The following is a 15,260-nucleotide window of genomic DNA, read 5'->3' as shown; positions in this document are numbered from 1 at the left end:
CAATCCTGTGTGTACTGGCATGGAAATTAAGATACTTCACTACACATCCGTTTTCTTCTTGTGGTCCCAGAAAGCTTTAAATGTTTTAGGATCAGTTTGAAATGTTTTAGGTTCAGTTTTTCTTCGCGTCCCACTTACCGTCTGGTTGTGTCTGCTCCACTAGTCATTAGTCTTATTTGCTTTTAATGTTGATATCCATTTGCTCAGGTTGGTTTTATTGAGAGCTCACTGCAAGCTGTTTATATTGTAATCGCCGTGCGAATGCTACGCCTGAAACCAGCTGCTGATTTAAAGTGGTGATATGAGTGCCTATAGATAGAGGAAAATGCAAGTGATCAGTTTTGTGGTACATGAGAAAGAGCTTCCACACATGTAGACAATCCATCAGCGTAAACATGATGTATCAAACTGGTTTTTGGCGTTAAACTGTGTCTCTGTAGAGTGCTACATTACACAACATTACACTCATGGATCACCTCGAAATGTCAGGAATATTATTTTTAAATTACAATGGCCAATGAGCTTTATTGATTGACTTAAAAGAAATGTGTTGAATGAATAGCTGTATTTTTAAACAACTTTTGTCTTCTATTATAAACCAGTTGTTCATAAATATAAGTCGCTCTTTAGTCTTTCCATCAGTTGAACCGCCTACCTCAGTAAAACTGAATTTCCATGAGTTGAAGTTAATTTTAATTTTCTTTTTTTTTGCCACAGTGATGAAATGGTTTGTTAAATTGTTCACTGTATGGCTGAAAATTGTCTGAGCCTTTGTTTTACAGTATAAAATGTATATTATAATGTATAATGTAACTACCAGACAGAGGGAATCTAGTTGAAGGAGATGTTCCAGGATAGAAATGTGCTGCTATGGGTTTCTAGTTTGGTCAGTGGCAGTATTATGTATGTCATGTTGTGATTAGTATTATCTTTATTTATTTCATTATAGGAATTATCATTCCTAACTGGTGTTTACTAATATCAGTCTTCCATTTATATTTGCATATTAATTTTTCAGTTTTTCTTGTATCAATGTTATGTTATTTTACTTTATTTCTTTGTTTCTAAACAAAACAACTATAGAGTAAGGTCTATGTTTGTAATAAGCAATTAAATGGTTGAACTGCTCATGTTTGAAGTTGACAGAACATGTGCCGTCCATTGAGGTTATACTTTAAATTGGTGGTTTTGGGAAAATACAGAGAGAAATATGCTTCAAAACAACCTGTGTCGAACTGCGACACTGCATGATACTTGTTCATACGAGCAACAGAGTTGTATTTATTCTCCTAGAGAAAGAGAGCACTTCCTGTAACTACACGCACACATTACAGTAGTAAACGCACATGCTTGAATGTATGTGTATGCAAAAGCAATAAGTCAGCTAATAAAATGTATATTAGTGCACTGATGAAAAATATCTACGCTCATGCTTTAGACTGCACTGATGCCATGGCTTCATCATCACCAATCAGCGCTTTGCCTTGTAGAACGACAGCTTCTCTCATGTATGTGTATTGCTTTATATTAGTACATTGTGCTTTGCTTTGTGTACCTAATGTGTATCAAAAATATTCGCTCGTGTTTATACTTGGATTTCATTTTAAATTTGTGACATTTTCTTCTTTTGTGTTTTATCACACATAGTTACTGTTAGGAGATGAGCCACGGTGCAGCACATCAAGGTTTTGTGCTGAAGTTTCACATGTGAACTTGTTTAGAGTCAGGATAGTTTTCATTGACAGACTGGAATTAGTTTGGTGTTTGAGTGTAACATCACCTCGCCACTGGGCGGCCTCCACTTTTCAACATGCATCACCTCATCTCTACAAGGATCTCCACAGAGCAGTCGTGGGTGGTGGTACTGTGTCATTATCTGTGCTATTGATGTGACAAAATAAAGTCATTAATCATGATTAAATCCCAGAGTGGTGAATCGATCACACTTCATTCATTTACTATCGATGTATTTGCCAATATTATGAGCTTTAAACAAAGGTGGCCTTTAGGTCTTAATCCAAACTTCATTATTAACCTTGTAATGTTTGTAAATAGAGATGATGATGATAGTGTCATTGATACAGTAGGTAATGAGTCCACTGTAATTTGAGTATAGGCACAGCACCATGACAGCCATCGTACAATGTCACAGTGGACAAAATGTGCTGTTTACATTATCACACAGGTGGATTAACCTGCCAGAGGGTCCCAGGGCATTAAGCATCAGTCCTCCAACTCATCTTCTCGACATTGTACAGTAAAATTATTATAGAATTTTATCCGAAATAATCTAGATTAAAAAATATATAATAATCAAGACATTAAAGCAGAAGTAAGTGGTCCGGTCGTTTTCGCTAATGCTGCGTTCCAGGCAGGCTTTTGAAATCGTAAATTACAGCTTCAAGTCACAACTTACGACTTTGTAGCGTTCCAGGCAACCCACTCGTGTTTTTCCGATCTGTTTTACCGGTGAAAGTCACTATAACGACCACTCGTAACTTCCGACCGGTGAACTCGTACCAGATCGAACTGGTACCACTTCACGGTCGGAAAAATACGAGTTTCCTTGAACGCACCATAACAGTCCTCGTCGCTACGTCACCACATTCACGGTGTCCCTTGGCTGCACACACAGCCCTGCATGCCGTTCTCTCTCCTCATTGGATAAAAACTGTAGGATACGATAAATGTTTTCTCTTCGGCTCAGAGCAGAGCAGAGTGACTGACAGACCCGTGTTTCAGTCCAAACACTCTATGTAAGTGATTGCTGTCGGAAGATATAACTATTTAAGACTTATATTAACACAAATATATCACTTACTTCTGCTTTAAGCAGAGTAATGTTTATTTCAGTGTTACAGAGCTAAATTTCCTACAGACCATTAGCTGCACAATGAAACTGTGGGCACATCTACTTTCCCCTGTTGTAATCCAGCTGTGAATTATTATTTTTCAAAATAAAGTAAATTTATATTTACTGTGGAAATAACCAGTCAGTTGAAAGGAGAGTGTGATCTGTGTCACTGATTAAATAAGGAAGTGGTTAATCAAAATGAGGATCTGCTTTTAAACAACATGTTTGGTAAAGTAATGATTAAAGTTTGTTTGCTGTGTGCTCACAGCATTTTTCCAGTCTCATCAGTTTAAAAGTCAGATGACTGTTTCATAAGGAAGGGAAAACAGCCAGACAATCAGCATGTTCTCTGTGGTCAGTGATCCATGACACGGCAGGAGAGCCACAAAGTCACTGTCAGTCCACGATCACAAGATACTTCTCAAAGGAGGAAAATAAGAAATGAAAGTCTCAGATAAACTAAAATTAGTCAAAACACTTATACACTGCTGTGCATGCATTAATAAAAGGTCCTCAGTAGTGTGCTACATGTGACTGAGGGAGTTAGGCTACATCAAAAAACATAGTGTAGCAGCCTAACCCATTTTAGCTGAATAACATACAGTAGCCTATCATCTATTATTTATCTAGTTACACCAGTCTAACAGGGTATACTCTTGTCTGTTCAACAGGGAATTTATTGTCTTGTCTTGATGTTGTGATAAAAAATAATTAGAATAGCCTTTTAGCACAAGTGATAGCAAGGGTGAGACATGGCAAAAAACAAAAAACAAAAAAAACATACATTAAAGGACAATTCCAGTCGAATTCAACACGGGGGTGTATTTTCATATCATTTTAGGTCTAAAAGAATGAATCTGAAGATTTTCAGTTTAATCGCTCCTGTTTTGCGGTAGCTGCGTCTGTCCCTGCATCGCCACGGCAGCAATGAATGGGAGTGGATGTAAGTTCTGCTGTTTAGGCTGTTTCCAGCCCTCAAAGCCGCAATTTTTTTCCACAGACAGCATCAGATGGCTAGTCAAACATGCACCGAGAAGTTTATTTACTTCAAGCAAGTCGACATGTTTGTAAAAGTCGATCTAATTCAAAGTCTCCCGGAGTCTCGCGCGAGCCCGAAGTTGCAGTGCTGGTGTGTTCAGGTGCAGTCGGAGCTACCGCTTGTGTCATAAACACAGGAATATCAACTCTTTACTTGCTTGAAGTGTACATTTTTTTCCACAGTCAGCGTCAGGTGGCTACTCAAACATGTGCCGAGAAGTTTTTTTTACTTGAAGCAAGTAAAGAGTTGATATTCCTGTGTTTATGACACAAACGGTAGCTTTTCCCACTTCATGTGAACACACCGAGCACGGCAACTGGGTCGTGCGCGGCTTACGTTTTTTTTTTTTGACCAAAAATTAAAATTTCTCCAAATTCGGATATATCATCTGGGGGTCCGAGGGGAGTCCAACGCAGAAGGTTTGGTTGAAATCGGGCCGGTGGTTTTGGAGAAAATGACCAAAAACCAAACAGGTGATATTAAAAAGACGACAGGCGCGCGGCTTACGTTTTTTTTTTTGACCAAAAATTAAATTTTCTCCAAACTCGGATATATCATCTGGGGGTCCGAGGGGAGTCCAACGCAGAAGGTTTGGTTGAAATCGGGCCGGTGGTTTTGGAGAAAATGACCAAAAACCAAACAGGCGATTTTAAAAAGACGACAGGCGCGGGGCTTATGTTTTTTTTTTTTGACCAAAAATTAAAATTTCTTCAAATTTCTCCAAACTCGGATATATCATCTGGGGGTCCGAGGGGAGTCCAACGCAGAAGGTTTGGTTGAAATCGGGCCGGTGGTTTTGGAGAAAATGACCAAAAACCAAACAGGCGATTTTAAAAAGACGACAGGCGTGGGGCTTACGTTTTTTTTTTTTTTACCAAAAATTAAAATTTCTTCAAATTTCTCCAAACTCGGATATATCATCTGGGGGTCCGAGGGGAGTCCAACGCAGAAGGTTTGGTTGAAATCGGGCCGGTGGTTTTGGAGAAAATGACCAAAAACCAAACAGGCGATTTTAAAAAGACGACAGGCGCGCGGCTTACGTTTTTTTTTTTTTGACCAAAAATTAAAATTTCTCCAAACTCGGATATATCATCTGGGGGTCCGAGGGGAGTCCAACGCAGAAGGTTTGGTTGAAATCGGGCCGGTGGTTTTGGAGAAAATGACCAAAAACCAAACAGGCGATTTTAAAAAGACGACAGGCGCGGGGCTTACGTTTTTTTTTTTTTGACCAAAAATTAAATTTCTTCAAATTTCTCCAAACTCGGATATATCATCTGGGGGTCCGAGGGGAGTCCAACGCAGAAGGTTTGGTTGAAATCGGGCCGGTGGTTTTGGAGAAAATGACCAAAAACCAAACAGGCGATTTTAAAAAGACGACAGGCGCGCGGCTTACGTTTTTTTTTTTTTTGACCAAAAATTAAAATTTCTCCAAACTCGGATATATCATCTGGGGGTCCGAGGGGAGTCCAACGCAGAAGGTTTGGTTGAAATCGGGCCGGTGGTTTTGGAGAAAATGACCAAAAACCAAACAGGCGATTTTAAAAAGACGACAGGCTGCACCTGCACTGTTCTATTTATAGACTTTGATAACGAGCTGGCCCCAACAGCTGGCCACTGCACACAGAGCAGAGCAGAGCAGAGCAGAGAGATTTGTGCTCTGAGCAGCTTCCGAAAACAGCCCAGAAAAAGAGAAACGTACCTCTTATCAGAATGTGGCCATGACTACTGGGGCAAGGAGACCTTCCTGAGCACATTGATGTGCATTAAATGTTTGTAGGGCAAAAACTTTTCTCAGTGTCGCAAGGTAGAAAAGGGGGGCATTTCTGTTTTTCTAAAAAAATCAGCTCCTACTTTTATATTGAAGTGGATGAGCCACTGGAGCAGGTCTAGCTGCACAATTAGGCTCATAGAGACAATTCTGTAAGTCTGTCTGCTGTTTTGAACACATCAAATGAGACACGACAAGTGTGGCTACAAACCAGTGAGGAAATCATGTGTCTAGAGTTTAATTTGTGGCCGTGCTGGCAATTTATCCAGAAAAAATCCTGAATGTTTTTTCGATCCCTCTCACTCTAGCGATGATGTCACTCACTCTAAGCCCTGCTCGTTAGACGCAACACACACCCATTATAAAGCTGGATTTTGTCAAAAAACTTAATGATTTTAAAGCGGCCAAATATCAGAAACTGTTGAAGATATCAATAAGCTGAGTCATAGAGGAATACTTAAAAAGTTTGTCTACAGCTCAGAATTTGAATGAAGTCTCTAGCTGAAAGTATGTGGACACTTTAAAGGCTGAAAGAAGTAAGAAGATTTGAAGAGTTTCAAGACTGTTCCAATGCATTCTCTATGGGGAAAAAAAAAAATCAGAAATAGTTGAATATTGCAAAAAGTATGAATAGTTGAAAAGAGAAAAGACATAGCACACCTGTCCCGAAAAGGCTGAACATTTTGATATTTGAATTGTTGAAATAGCACAAAGTATGAAGGACTAGTTACATGACGAAGAAAGGCAGAAAATGGCCGAACCGAATAACAATAGTGTGAATGCTTACTAATAACACAAAAGGGTGATGTTCAATCCAGAGCGATGTGCGGTTTGTTGAAGGGCAGCTTCAGCACCACCTAGCGGTCAGACTGGGCTAGTAGTAGGCTACAGATCCACTGTGTCCCACTGACCGCACCAAAACCGTCTCAACTCTCACTAACTGTGTTTAAAACGTGATCCTGATCTGGTTTTGACTAGATTTAATAATGTTCAGTCAGACACCCACACACTCACCGGGATAAAAAAAAAAAAAGAGGAAGGGAGGTGGTGGTGGTGCTGATTGTTTGGTGTCGTCACGGATCACATGAGCCGCCTTCATGTGACTGACTGGCTGCCTCACGTGGTTTCTGGGATAAATGCTCCAGAGGGTCGTCTCACATTCACACACTTTGTTGTCCACTAGTGACCAGTCCGTCAGCCACAGAGGGGAAGATTCAACCAAGTTCACTCCACCGGCTGATAAACGAGCTGCTGCAGGTAAGCGGGTTTGTTTCTGTAGCAACCGCCCGCTTCACGTCGAGCGAGGAGACGTAAACCGTCAGTGCAGCGTTAGTTCCAGTTGGGGCTTGTTTACACGGTGAGTTAGCAGCACTGAGCTAACTCTGTTACAGTTTACACGAACCAGCACACAACACGGTCACAACGTCGGCTTTTAATATGTATGTTTTTTGCTTGACAACGACTTGTTAGAGCAGTTTAATCGTAGCTCTTGTTATTGACCGACTGACCTGCTTACCTTTTTTTTTTTTTTTGTAGCTGAACGGTCAAAGGTGAGCAGCTCTTGAACAGGTGGTGCTGATTTGTTTATCTACAGGCGTGTCTGCCTGTCTGATTGATTAATTGTTTGAACATAACATAGGCTAAATGATCAATGAAATCTGATTGAAATGAAGGAAATAACTTGATATTCAAAGTAAATTAAGATTAGTATGGTCTATGGAGGGACGTGATACCGAGGAGTCAAGGAAATGGAAAGTGAAAGTTAAAGCAGCCATACAGAAAGAGAGGGGTCGATGTTTTGTAATGTTTGTATACGGCTATATAATGGGTATAATGTTTCATAGCCAGCCATAAACACGTCTGGTACAAAGCACAGAGGGAGCAAAGCTGGATAAACTGAGATTGGTTGGTATGCAAATGGATTAACGTTATGACCATAGGCTACCAGGCATGTCCAAACCTTCTTTTGCAATCTATGGTCCAAACTCTTCCACAAAGGGCATGTTGCAGGTTTTCTGTTCCAACCAATCAGTATCAATCAACTGTTTGAAGACTGAGTTCAGTTGATTAAATTAGTCAAGTCTGGTGTGTTGCTGCTTCTTGGTTGAAATAAAAACCTGCAGCCACACCAGCCCTGAGTGGCATAGTTTGGATGCCTCCAAGTTGCAACACAGTCTGCAGCAGAGCGTTGGCAAAACAACAGAGAGGGAAACGGGAAGAAGTTTTTCACACTTTGCAGGTAGATGGTAAACAGACTTTGGTCTTTTTTTAATCGACTGAGTAAATGAACTAGCACTTTGCATGCTCTTAACTGACAAGGAAGGAGGAGGAAACTAATGTTATCTATCACCCGAGGGAGCGCAAACCAGTTTACACTGTTTTATCTATATAAGCCTGATTGCTGTGGTTTTTACATGAGAAACTCCAGGTGTCCCGATAAGAACATGGAATAGGCTAGTTGAGCTCTAGCCTATATCTGAAGAAACAGCAACTCTTACAGTTAATAGTTGGTACTTTTCTATATCAAAAGTTGTTGTTCAAGGGGCTTGAAGGTCACTGTGGTGACTCGGCTAGTTCAGACTTCATCGGAAACCTCCCACACAGAAACTTCCACAAGCCCCTGCAAAGTTTCAAATCAGAAGTGTCTCATTGTCAATCTGTTTTTTAAAATGGAGAAATTGACATTATGGAGAGATGTCAGCGGTAATGACACAAGGCCTCACCACTATGACTCAGCAAGTTGTTGATGCAGCCTTTTTGATTGTTGGTGTCACAGATGTGTTGAAAGCACTTGACTTGAGACTGATTCCTTGAGGACAGATCAGCAGGCAGATGGGTCACTTCCCCAAATCGTTGTTTCAGCTTAAACTGTGTTTTTTGGTTGAACCACTTCCCCAGAAACGTACCACAGGGAATCTTGGTTTCTTTCATACTTATCTGGTGAAGATCCTTTGGTTTAAATGTGATTTAGTTGGTATGGTTTTGTCCAGGGTGCAGCCAGAGGAACCACCATCTACAGCCACCCAGTAACTGTAAACCACAGGTTGAGGAAGTGCTCGGCAAAGAAATTCACAACTCCTTTTCTTTACAGGACACAGATTGATATATGATGAAATGATGTGCTATTGAAGAAAGTTAAGCAATATTCTGGTTTAGATTTTGGAGACTCGAGGATGAGTGATTGCAACATGACAAGCTGTAAGAAAATGTCCCTTCAAGACATCTGTTTGGAGTGAAATTTTCTTTTCTCTCTTCCCCTTCTGCTTGTACTTTCTGCTCATGCAATTTCATCAACCTCAGTCATGTGATATCAAACCAGTTTCACTGGGGTTTTTTTCTTTCCCCTTTCTGGGACACACCTGACGTGTCTCCATTGGATTGCCTTCTGCTTTTCTTCATTATAGAAACAGCACCTGCCCAGACAAGTATGTAGATACTCCAGCTCTTAAACAGACCTTGTTCTTGTTCGTGAGAGAATATGTCAAAACATGCCTAGCGGGTCAATAAGCCTGTTAAGTTCCTGAATTGGTCCGTTTGGATTCAGTTTTAATTGATTGCAAGCTTATTTTTGCTAACATAATTTGGTCAAAGACTTGAGAGTTGTGTCTCTTTCTGACACAAGGCTTTTTGTTCACCCATGTCCTGCTGCTCAGGTCTGAAGAATTATTAACCTCATCGATCTGTTGCCTTTTTATCAGGCATGTCAGGTTTGAAGCTGTGTTTTTTTTTTTTTTGATCTTCTCATTGTGCTTATAAAGAAGTAGCTACAGTCTCTGCCCAGGTATTGATTTTTCTTGACGTTGAGCATCCTGCTTTTCCTGAGAAGACACACTGTCACATTAATAGGCTACGTTATGATGTCTAATGGAAATGATCTTTATCTCTCTCTGATGTAGCTCCATCAAACCTCTGGTAACATGAGCTATATCTAACATTTCATTGAGTATGAGGACATACTTTCTGCTTTTATCAAAGCAGGAACTGAAACTCTGTTTAGCTACAGTGAAATGAACACTGAATGGTTTTGTACCAATGAATTGCGCTGCACATCGAAAGTATCTTAAGCCCCTCTCAGTCTGTTTAACCTCTGTAAACCACTCTGACTAGCATGACTGAGAAGTTTTTTCTGCTGTGTCTGTGAAAACTGTGTACACATGTTCCACTTGTATGTGCGACGGCAGCGACACGGTCTAGTCAACTGTGAAAGGACTCTCTCGTGTGGTTACAGAAGAGTATGTGAGGAATGACTGATGTTCAGCCTGACATTAACATTTCTCACGCTTGTATTTTGCTGGAAATAGAAATGGGGGGCTGTGTTGGTGAGAAAGAGGAAGTAGGTCATTTATGTGTTGTGACATAACCCTATAGTTCAGAGTTTGTATAATGAATAACTAATTTACTAATGTCTCCCTCGTTTATGTCTTTTATCACAGGCAAGATGTGGGGTGCAGCCTTCCTCTTACTGGCTGCCAGTTTGTCGGCGAGCCTGGCCAGACCGCGTCTCCACCCGCTGTCCGACGAGATGGTCAACTACATCAATAAGATTAACACCACATGGAGGGTGAGATTATTTTCTTACCTCAGACGTCTCTCAGTGGATATACGTACCGTCTGTCTGACAATATCTCCTCTCTCTCCTTCAGGCTGGTCACAACTTCAGAAATGTTGATTACAGTTACGTCCAGACGCTCTGTGGCACGATGTTGAAGGGACCCAAACTGCCAATCATGTAAGTATTATTTACAGTGCACAGTACACACAAGCGGTTGTTGAGCATGAGACATAACTGAGGTCAATTATAGTAATTGCAGTGGTTTCAGTACAACTGAGCAGGATTTGTTATCACCTTTGTCTAATAATTGGTTTATTTTAGTCTTGACATGGCACCTCATTGTACAATAGAAATTACAGCTCAACCTAAATACAGCAGCTACTGTAGATGAGGTCAAAGAAAAAGTGACAAAACAATAAAGTAAACGAAGTGTGCAATAGAAATTTAGACTGGAGCTTGTCTTATTTTTGCCTACACAATTACATCAGGTTTTATTTAAAACTCTGCAATCTTCTACTATTTCCTTTTTATCAGCAAATGAACCAAAAAAAAGCTCTACAGCATAGCAGGCACCACAGTTCATAAATCATTCTCCAGATTAATCCATAGATTGACGTTATACATACTTTATGGCAGTATGTTTTACGATAGTAACGCACAGTAATAGTTAACTGTATAATGCCGCTTTCTGTGCAGGGTTCAATATGCTGGAGAACTGAAGCTGCCTAAAGAGTTTGACTCCAGGGAGCAGTGGCCCGACTGCCCCACTCTGAAGGAGATCCGCGACCAGGGCTCCTGTGGATCCTGCTGGGTAAATATAAAAATGTGATCCTATGAAACTGGGATATTGGGCTTGAAGGGCTGAAGAATCTGAACATGACACAATTTATACTGATATGACTGGGTACATATGTACTTGTGTCATCCTGCCTTGTCATTTAATCATTTCTAGACTGTTTCCCTGTTTTGTTTGTTTTTTAATGATTTTGTTTTGGTTTTCCTGCCCACAGGCCTTTGGTGCTGCAGAGGCCATCTCTGACCGTGTGTGTATCCACAGCAATGGCAAAGTCAGCGTAGAGATCTCTGCTGAGGACCTGCTGACCTGCTGTGACACCTGTGGCATGGGGTAAGGGACGGGGTGGTGGGAGAGCACTTTTGCTACTTTGTTGTGCTCAAATGTGAGGAAAGAATGGATTGGTTCAACACAAACCTCCCAGTGAATCGTCTGATACGAAGATACAAGTCTGACATTGTATAGGAAAGGATGGATCCAGTAGGCAGGAGTTTTGTATGTGAGGAAGCCGTCTTCATTAAGTGGCATGAGTGTCGGCCATGACAGAACTAATTCACAAGAAATTTCTCTTATCAATGTAATTATAAAAATTCAGTTTTAGTCATTAATTCATAGTGGGTCACAGCGAGTCCCCAGGCTCAATGTAACTTTAAATAAGAGTGACTCCAGTGGGTTACACATGATGACGTGTTCAGATCATATAGGCAAAGGGAACGCTGAAGTGGGAGAGGGAAAGGTTGAGTTAGTGCATCCCCAATGTTGTAAAGTGTCAACATTTGGAAGTAGAAGCATTTAGTGTTTGCTGGTCGTCAATAAAAGTGTATTTATGGTTATCTGTTTTTCTCTTTTTTTAGATGTAATGGTGGCTACCCCTCAGCTGCCTGGGACTTCTGGACCAACGAAGGACTGGTCTCTGGAGGTCTCTACAACTCCCACATTGGTGAGTTTTGTACCTGTGACACTTCTATAGCAGCGTGTACACCTGTATGGGTGACGTCTAAAATTCTGCCTCTATGTTTGTGGCGACAGGCTGCCGGCCCTACACCATCGAACCCTGTGAACACCACGTCAATGGTAGCCGACCTCCCTGCACTGGAGAGGGTGGAGACACACCTCAGTGCGTCTTGACGTGTGAGGCTGGATACTCACCGAGCTACAAAGCGGACAAGCACTATGGTAAGAGGGGCAGGCAGAAGGAAAACATTTAATCATGTGACAAAAGGAAGGAGAGATGTAATCTAACCTTAGGACTCCATTTTGTCCTTGTTGTAAGTATTTTCTGTTTCCCCACAGAAAATGATATTTGCTATTAAACAGACACGGACCCAGTTATCTAAATGAGACCATAGTGAATAGAGTCTTACACCACTTTGAACCTCACTGTATTTACAACTCAGTCGCTGTATTAGGAGTTGATGTATAATTTTCTATCTGATAAGGAGAAACAGTTTATGTCCTAACATGAACCTAACTCTAACAATGGTACACACGTTCACACTGATCCACTCGGGCAGCACAGGATCCTAACTCTACGTCTCTTACAGGTAAAACGGCGTACACCGTGGACGCAGATGAGAAGCAGATTCAGGTTGAGATCTCCAAGAACGGCCCGGTAGAGGGAGCTTTTACCGTCTATGAAGACTTTCTGCTGTACAAGTCCGGTACGAACACATGCCCTGTTGTCAGACAAATGCATTTAAATCATACTGAATACTTGTACAGTACACTCACAACTCATGAAGCACAGATAAAAATCACTGATTGCAGATTTTCCTCAGTAATTCTGCAAAAATGTCTCTCACACTTGAAGACCCTCTCCTAAAATATGTTTTTGCATTGTTCTTTTTTCCTTGTCTCTAGGTGTGTATCAGCATGTGTCAGGGTCTGCTGTCGGAGGCCACGCCATTAAGGTCCTGGGTTGGGGCGAGGAGGATGGCGTTCCCTACTGGCTCTGTGCCAACTCCTGGAACACTGACTGGGGTGAAAACGGTGAGCAGAGACATGGTTTACTTTTCTTTTAACTAACATTTTCACAGTAACAGTCAGTCATATTAGAAATACTGACGTGTAATCTAATGAAACCACCGCACTCTCAAATGACCACATAGTTCAGTTTCTTTCAGAGTCAGAAATAACGTAATTGCCTTCATAAAGACGTCTGATGGCTCCTGAGATATGAATTTTTATTTTCATAAACAACATGAAAGTAATGCATGTTAGTTACATTTATAAATCAATGGTCAAAACATGAATATATTGTCTCTTGTCTTTCAGGATATTTCAGAATCCTGCGTGGGTCGGATCACTGTGGTATTGAGTCTGAGATTGTGGCGGGTATTCCCAAGTAAACCCCAAGGTAGGAAAACAAAAGACAAATTGGAAATGAAATAGTTTAAAAAGCTATTGTCTGCATGAAATCCTCATCAAGGTGTTAAATGGCACGGATGTTTCTGTTTCCCTTTTAGGTTTGTAGCAGTAATGGCCATTCATCACTAGAGGGCGACACACTCCTGCTTTTAGTAGTTTATGTTTGAAGGCCACTGATTGCCCAGCACACAGCATGTGGTTTTCTACAGCATGTGGTTTTCTACAGCAGACTGAAAAAGCTCAAGAGCTACCGTCAACCTGAAGGTGGATTAGCAGATGGAATATGACAGCAACAATGTGCCTGACCACAAATTATCATGTTTGAACTGCAGGTGATGTTTGTGACTGAGTTGTTATAAGATCTTGTTCCTTCACTTTCTTAGAGCAAAGTCAATCAAAAAAAAATTGCAAGACTTGCATGTGCATTTAATTTCATCTCAGGTGATTTGAAGCAGACTGTCATTGTTGTAGAACCAATTGGATTTATGTGTGTCTTATTTGTGTTTCTCTTGCACTGGTGAAAAGTGGTGAAAGTTTGGCACATTACAAATAGACTGTCTAAAGCAGTAGAATAGGTCAGTTTTTGTTTTTTTTAAATAATCACAGCTTTTATATGGACTGCCAATTTTATTTCAGTGCCACCCCCCCCCCACTCCATTATGTCACACTGTACTCCTTGTAACTGGTGCCTGTTTAGTGTTTTTAAAACATGAATGTCCAATGAAATGAGACCTGTTGTTTGAAATGATGATGTGATTTGAAATGATTTGAAAAGAGATGGATTGTCTTAACTGTCTGCCTGTATTTGTGGAAAATATTGGCACATTACTTTGTTTAAAATAAAGTCATTTTGTTTCCAATGTGGTGTTGTGAATATGTTTGCTTAGGTTATAAATCAAACTTTTTTTTCCTTTTTTTTTTTTTTTTTTTTTTTTTGACTGTGAAGCCTCTCACAAGAGAAGATTAGACAAAATTATAGAGAAAACGTTGACATCCATACACATTAAACAAAGTTACCAGTTTCAGGGCTCCAGACTGCCCCTACAGTAAATGGAGGCATTTTGCCCCTAAAATTTGAGACAGTGCAAGTACATTTTTCATTGACTTGTGCATGTGCAACCAGTAAATTTGCAAAAAAAAATTTTTACACTTGTGAAATGCAGAAGTGGTGACTTAATCTGGTATCTGCCATTACAGGTGGCAGACCAATATGTGTGAGGATCATGAATGAAAAGGAAATGTGAATATTTGCTTTGCAAGTCCGCTTATTGTGTGTCCCCCATAGTAAAAAACTGTTAAGTCTGGAGCCCTGGGTTTTTAGGAGGAGTATTTTTTTGAGGCAGAAGTGGCAATGCATATTTTAGTTAAGGTGTGTGAGTAAATATAATGAATGAATGAAAGTTTATTTGAACATGGAATAAAAAGAACAGAATAAAAACAACAAACGAATGTCAATAAGTACAAGACAACAACACAAAATGACAAGTCTTAACACTTATTTATGTTCAAAAGGAGTGGGAAGAAGCCAAAGCTTATTAAATCCCACCCCTTCTCCCTATGTTAATTCAATATATTGTAATAAGTTATATAAAAGTGACAGGTAATGAGATAGACAAGCAAAGTTCAGGATCTGATTGACTCTTGCAAGCTTTCTCACTTCCGCCTTGTCAGCAGGAAAACAAAACACTCCCCCTTCGTAGTAGAATTTGAAAGGAAGGGAAAGGGAGTTCGTTTCTGACGCCGGCGTACGCCAATCAGACGAGCGGGGTTACAGTGCGTTACGGGAAAGGGGTAAAAGAACCCCGTTTATTAAAAAATATATAAACAGTGGAGAGTAGTTGTCTAAAGGTACAAAGAAGTACTTTTTATCAGATTGTGAAAACATGA

General features: G+C 40.4%; 1 protein-coding gene across 2 annotated transcripts; it reads left to right on the top strand.

Moving 5' to 3' along the window:
* The first annotated feature begins 6,823 nt into the window (after positions 1-6,823).
* ctsba (cathepsin Ba) lies at positions 6,824-13,964 on the top strand. 2 transcript variants are annotated; one of them, XM_085763827.1, is made up of 11 exons: positions 6,824-6,918; positions 10,095-10,222; positions 10,305-10,390; positions 10,910-11,024; positions 11,224-11,339; positions 11,861-11,946; positions 12,036-12,182; positions 12,551-12,667; positions 12,867-12,995; positions 13,281-13,362; positions 13,472-13,964. In XM_085763827.1, the coding sequence occupies exons 2-10, from the start codon at positions 10,100-10,102 to the stop codon at positions 13,352-13,354; spliced, it is 993 nt and encodes a 330-aa protein (XP_085619953.1). In that variant the 5' UTR covers positions 6,824-6,918; positions 10,095-10,099; the 3' UTR covers positions 13,355-13,362; positions 13,472-13,964. The 2 variants fall into 2 exon arrangements, with proteins under 2 accessions (XP_085619953.1, XP_085619962.1); XM_085763836.1 differs by having other exon boundaries at positions 6,824-7,018.
* Positions 13,965-15,260: the final 1,296 nt, after the last annotated feature.

Source organism: Trachurus japonicus, chromosome 3 (assembly GCF_045865225.1).
Source record: "Trachurus japonicus isolate A0001 chromosome 3, Traja_1.0".
Classification (NCBI taxonomy): domain Eukaryota; kingdom Metazoa; phylum Chordata; class Actinopteri; order Carangiformes; family Carangidae; genus Trachurus; species Trachurus japonicus.
This window is presented reverse-complemented; position numbering and strand designations above follow the sequence as displayed.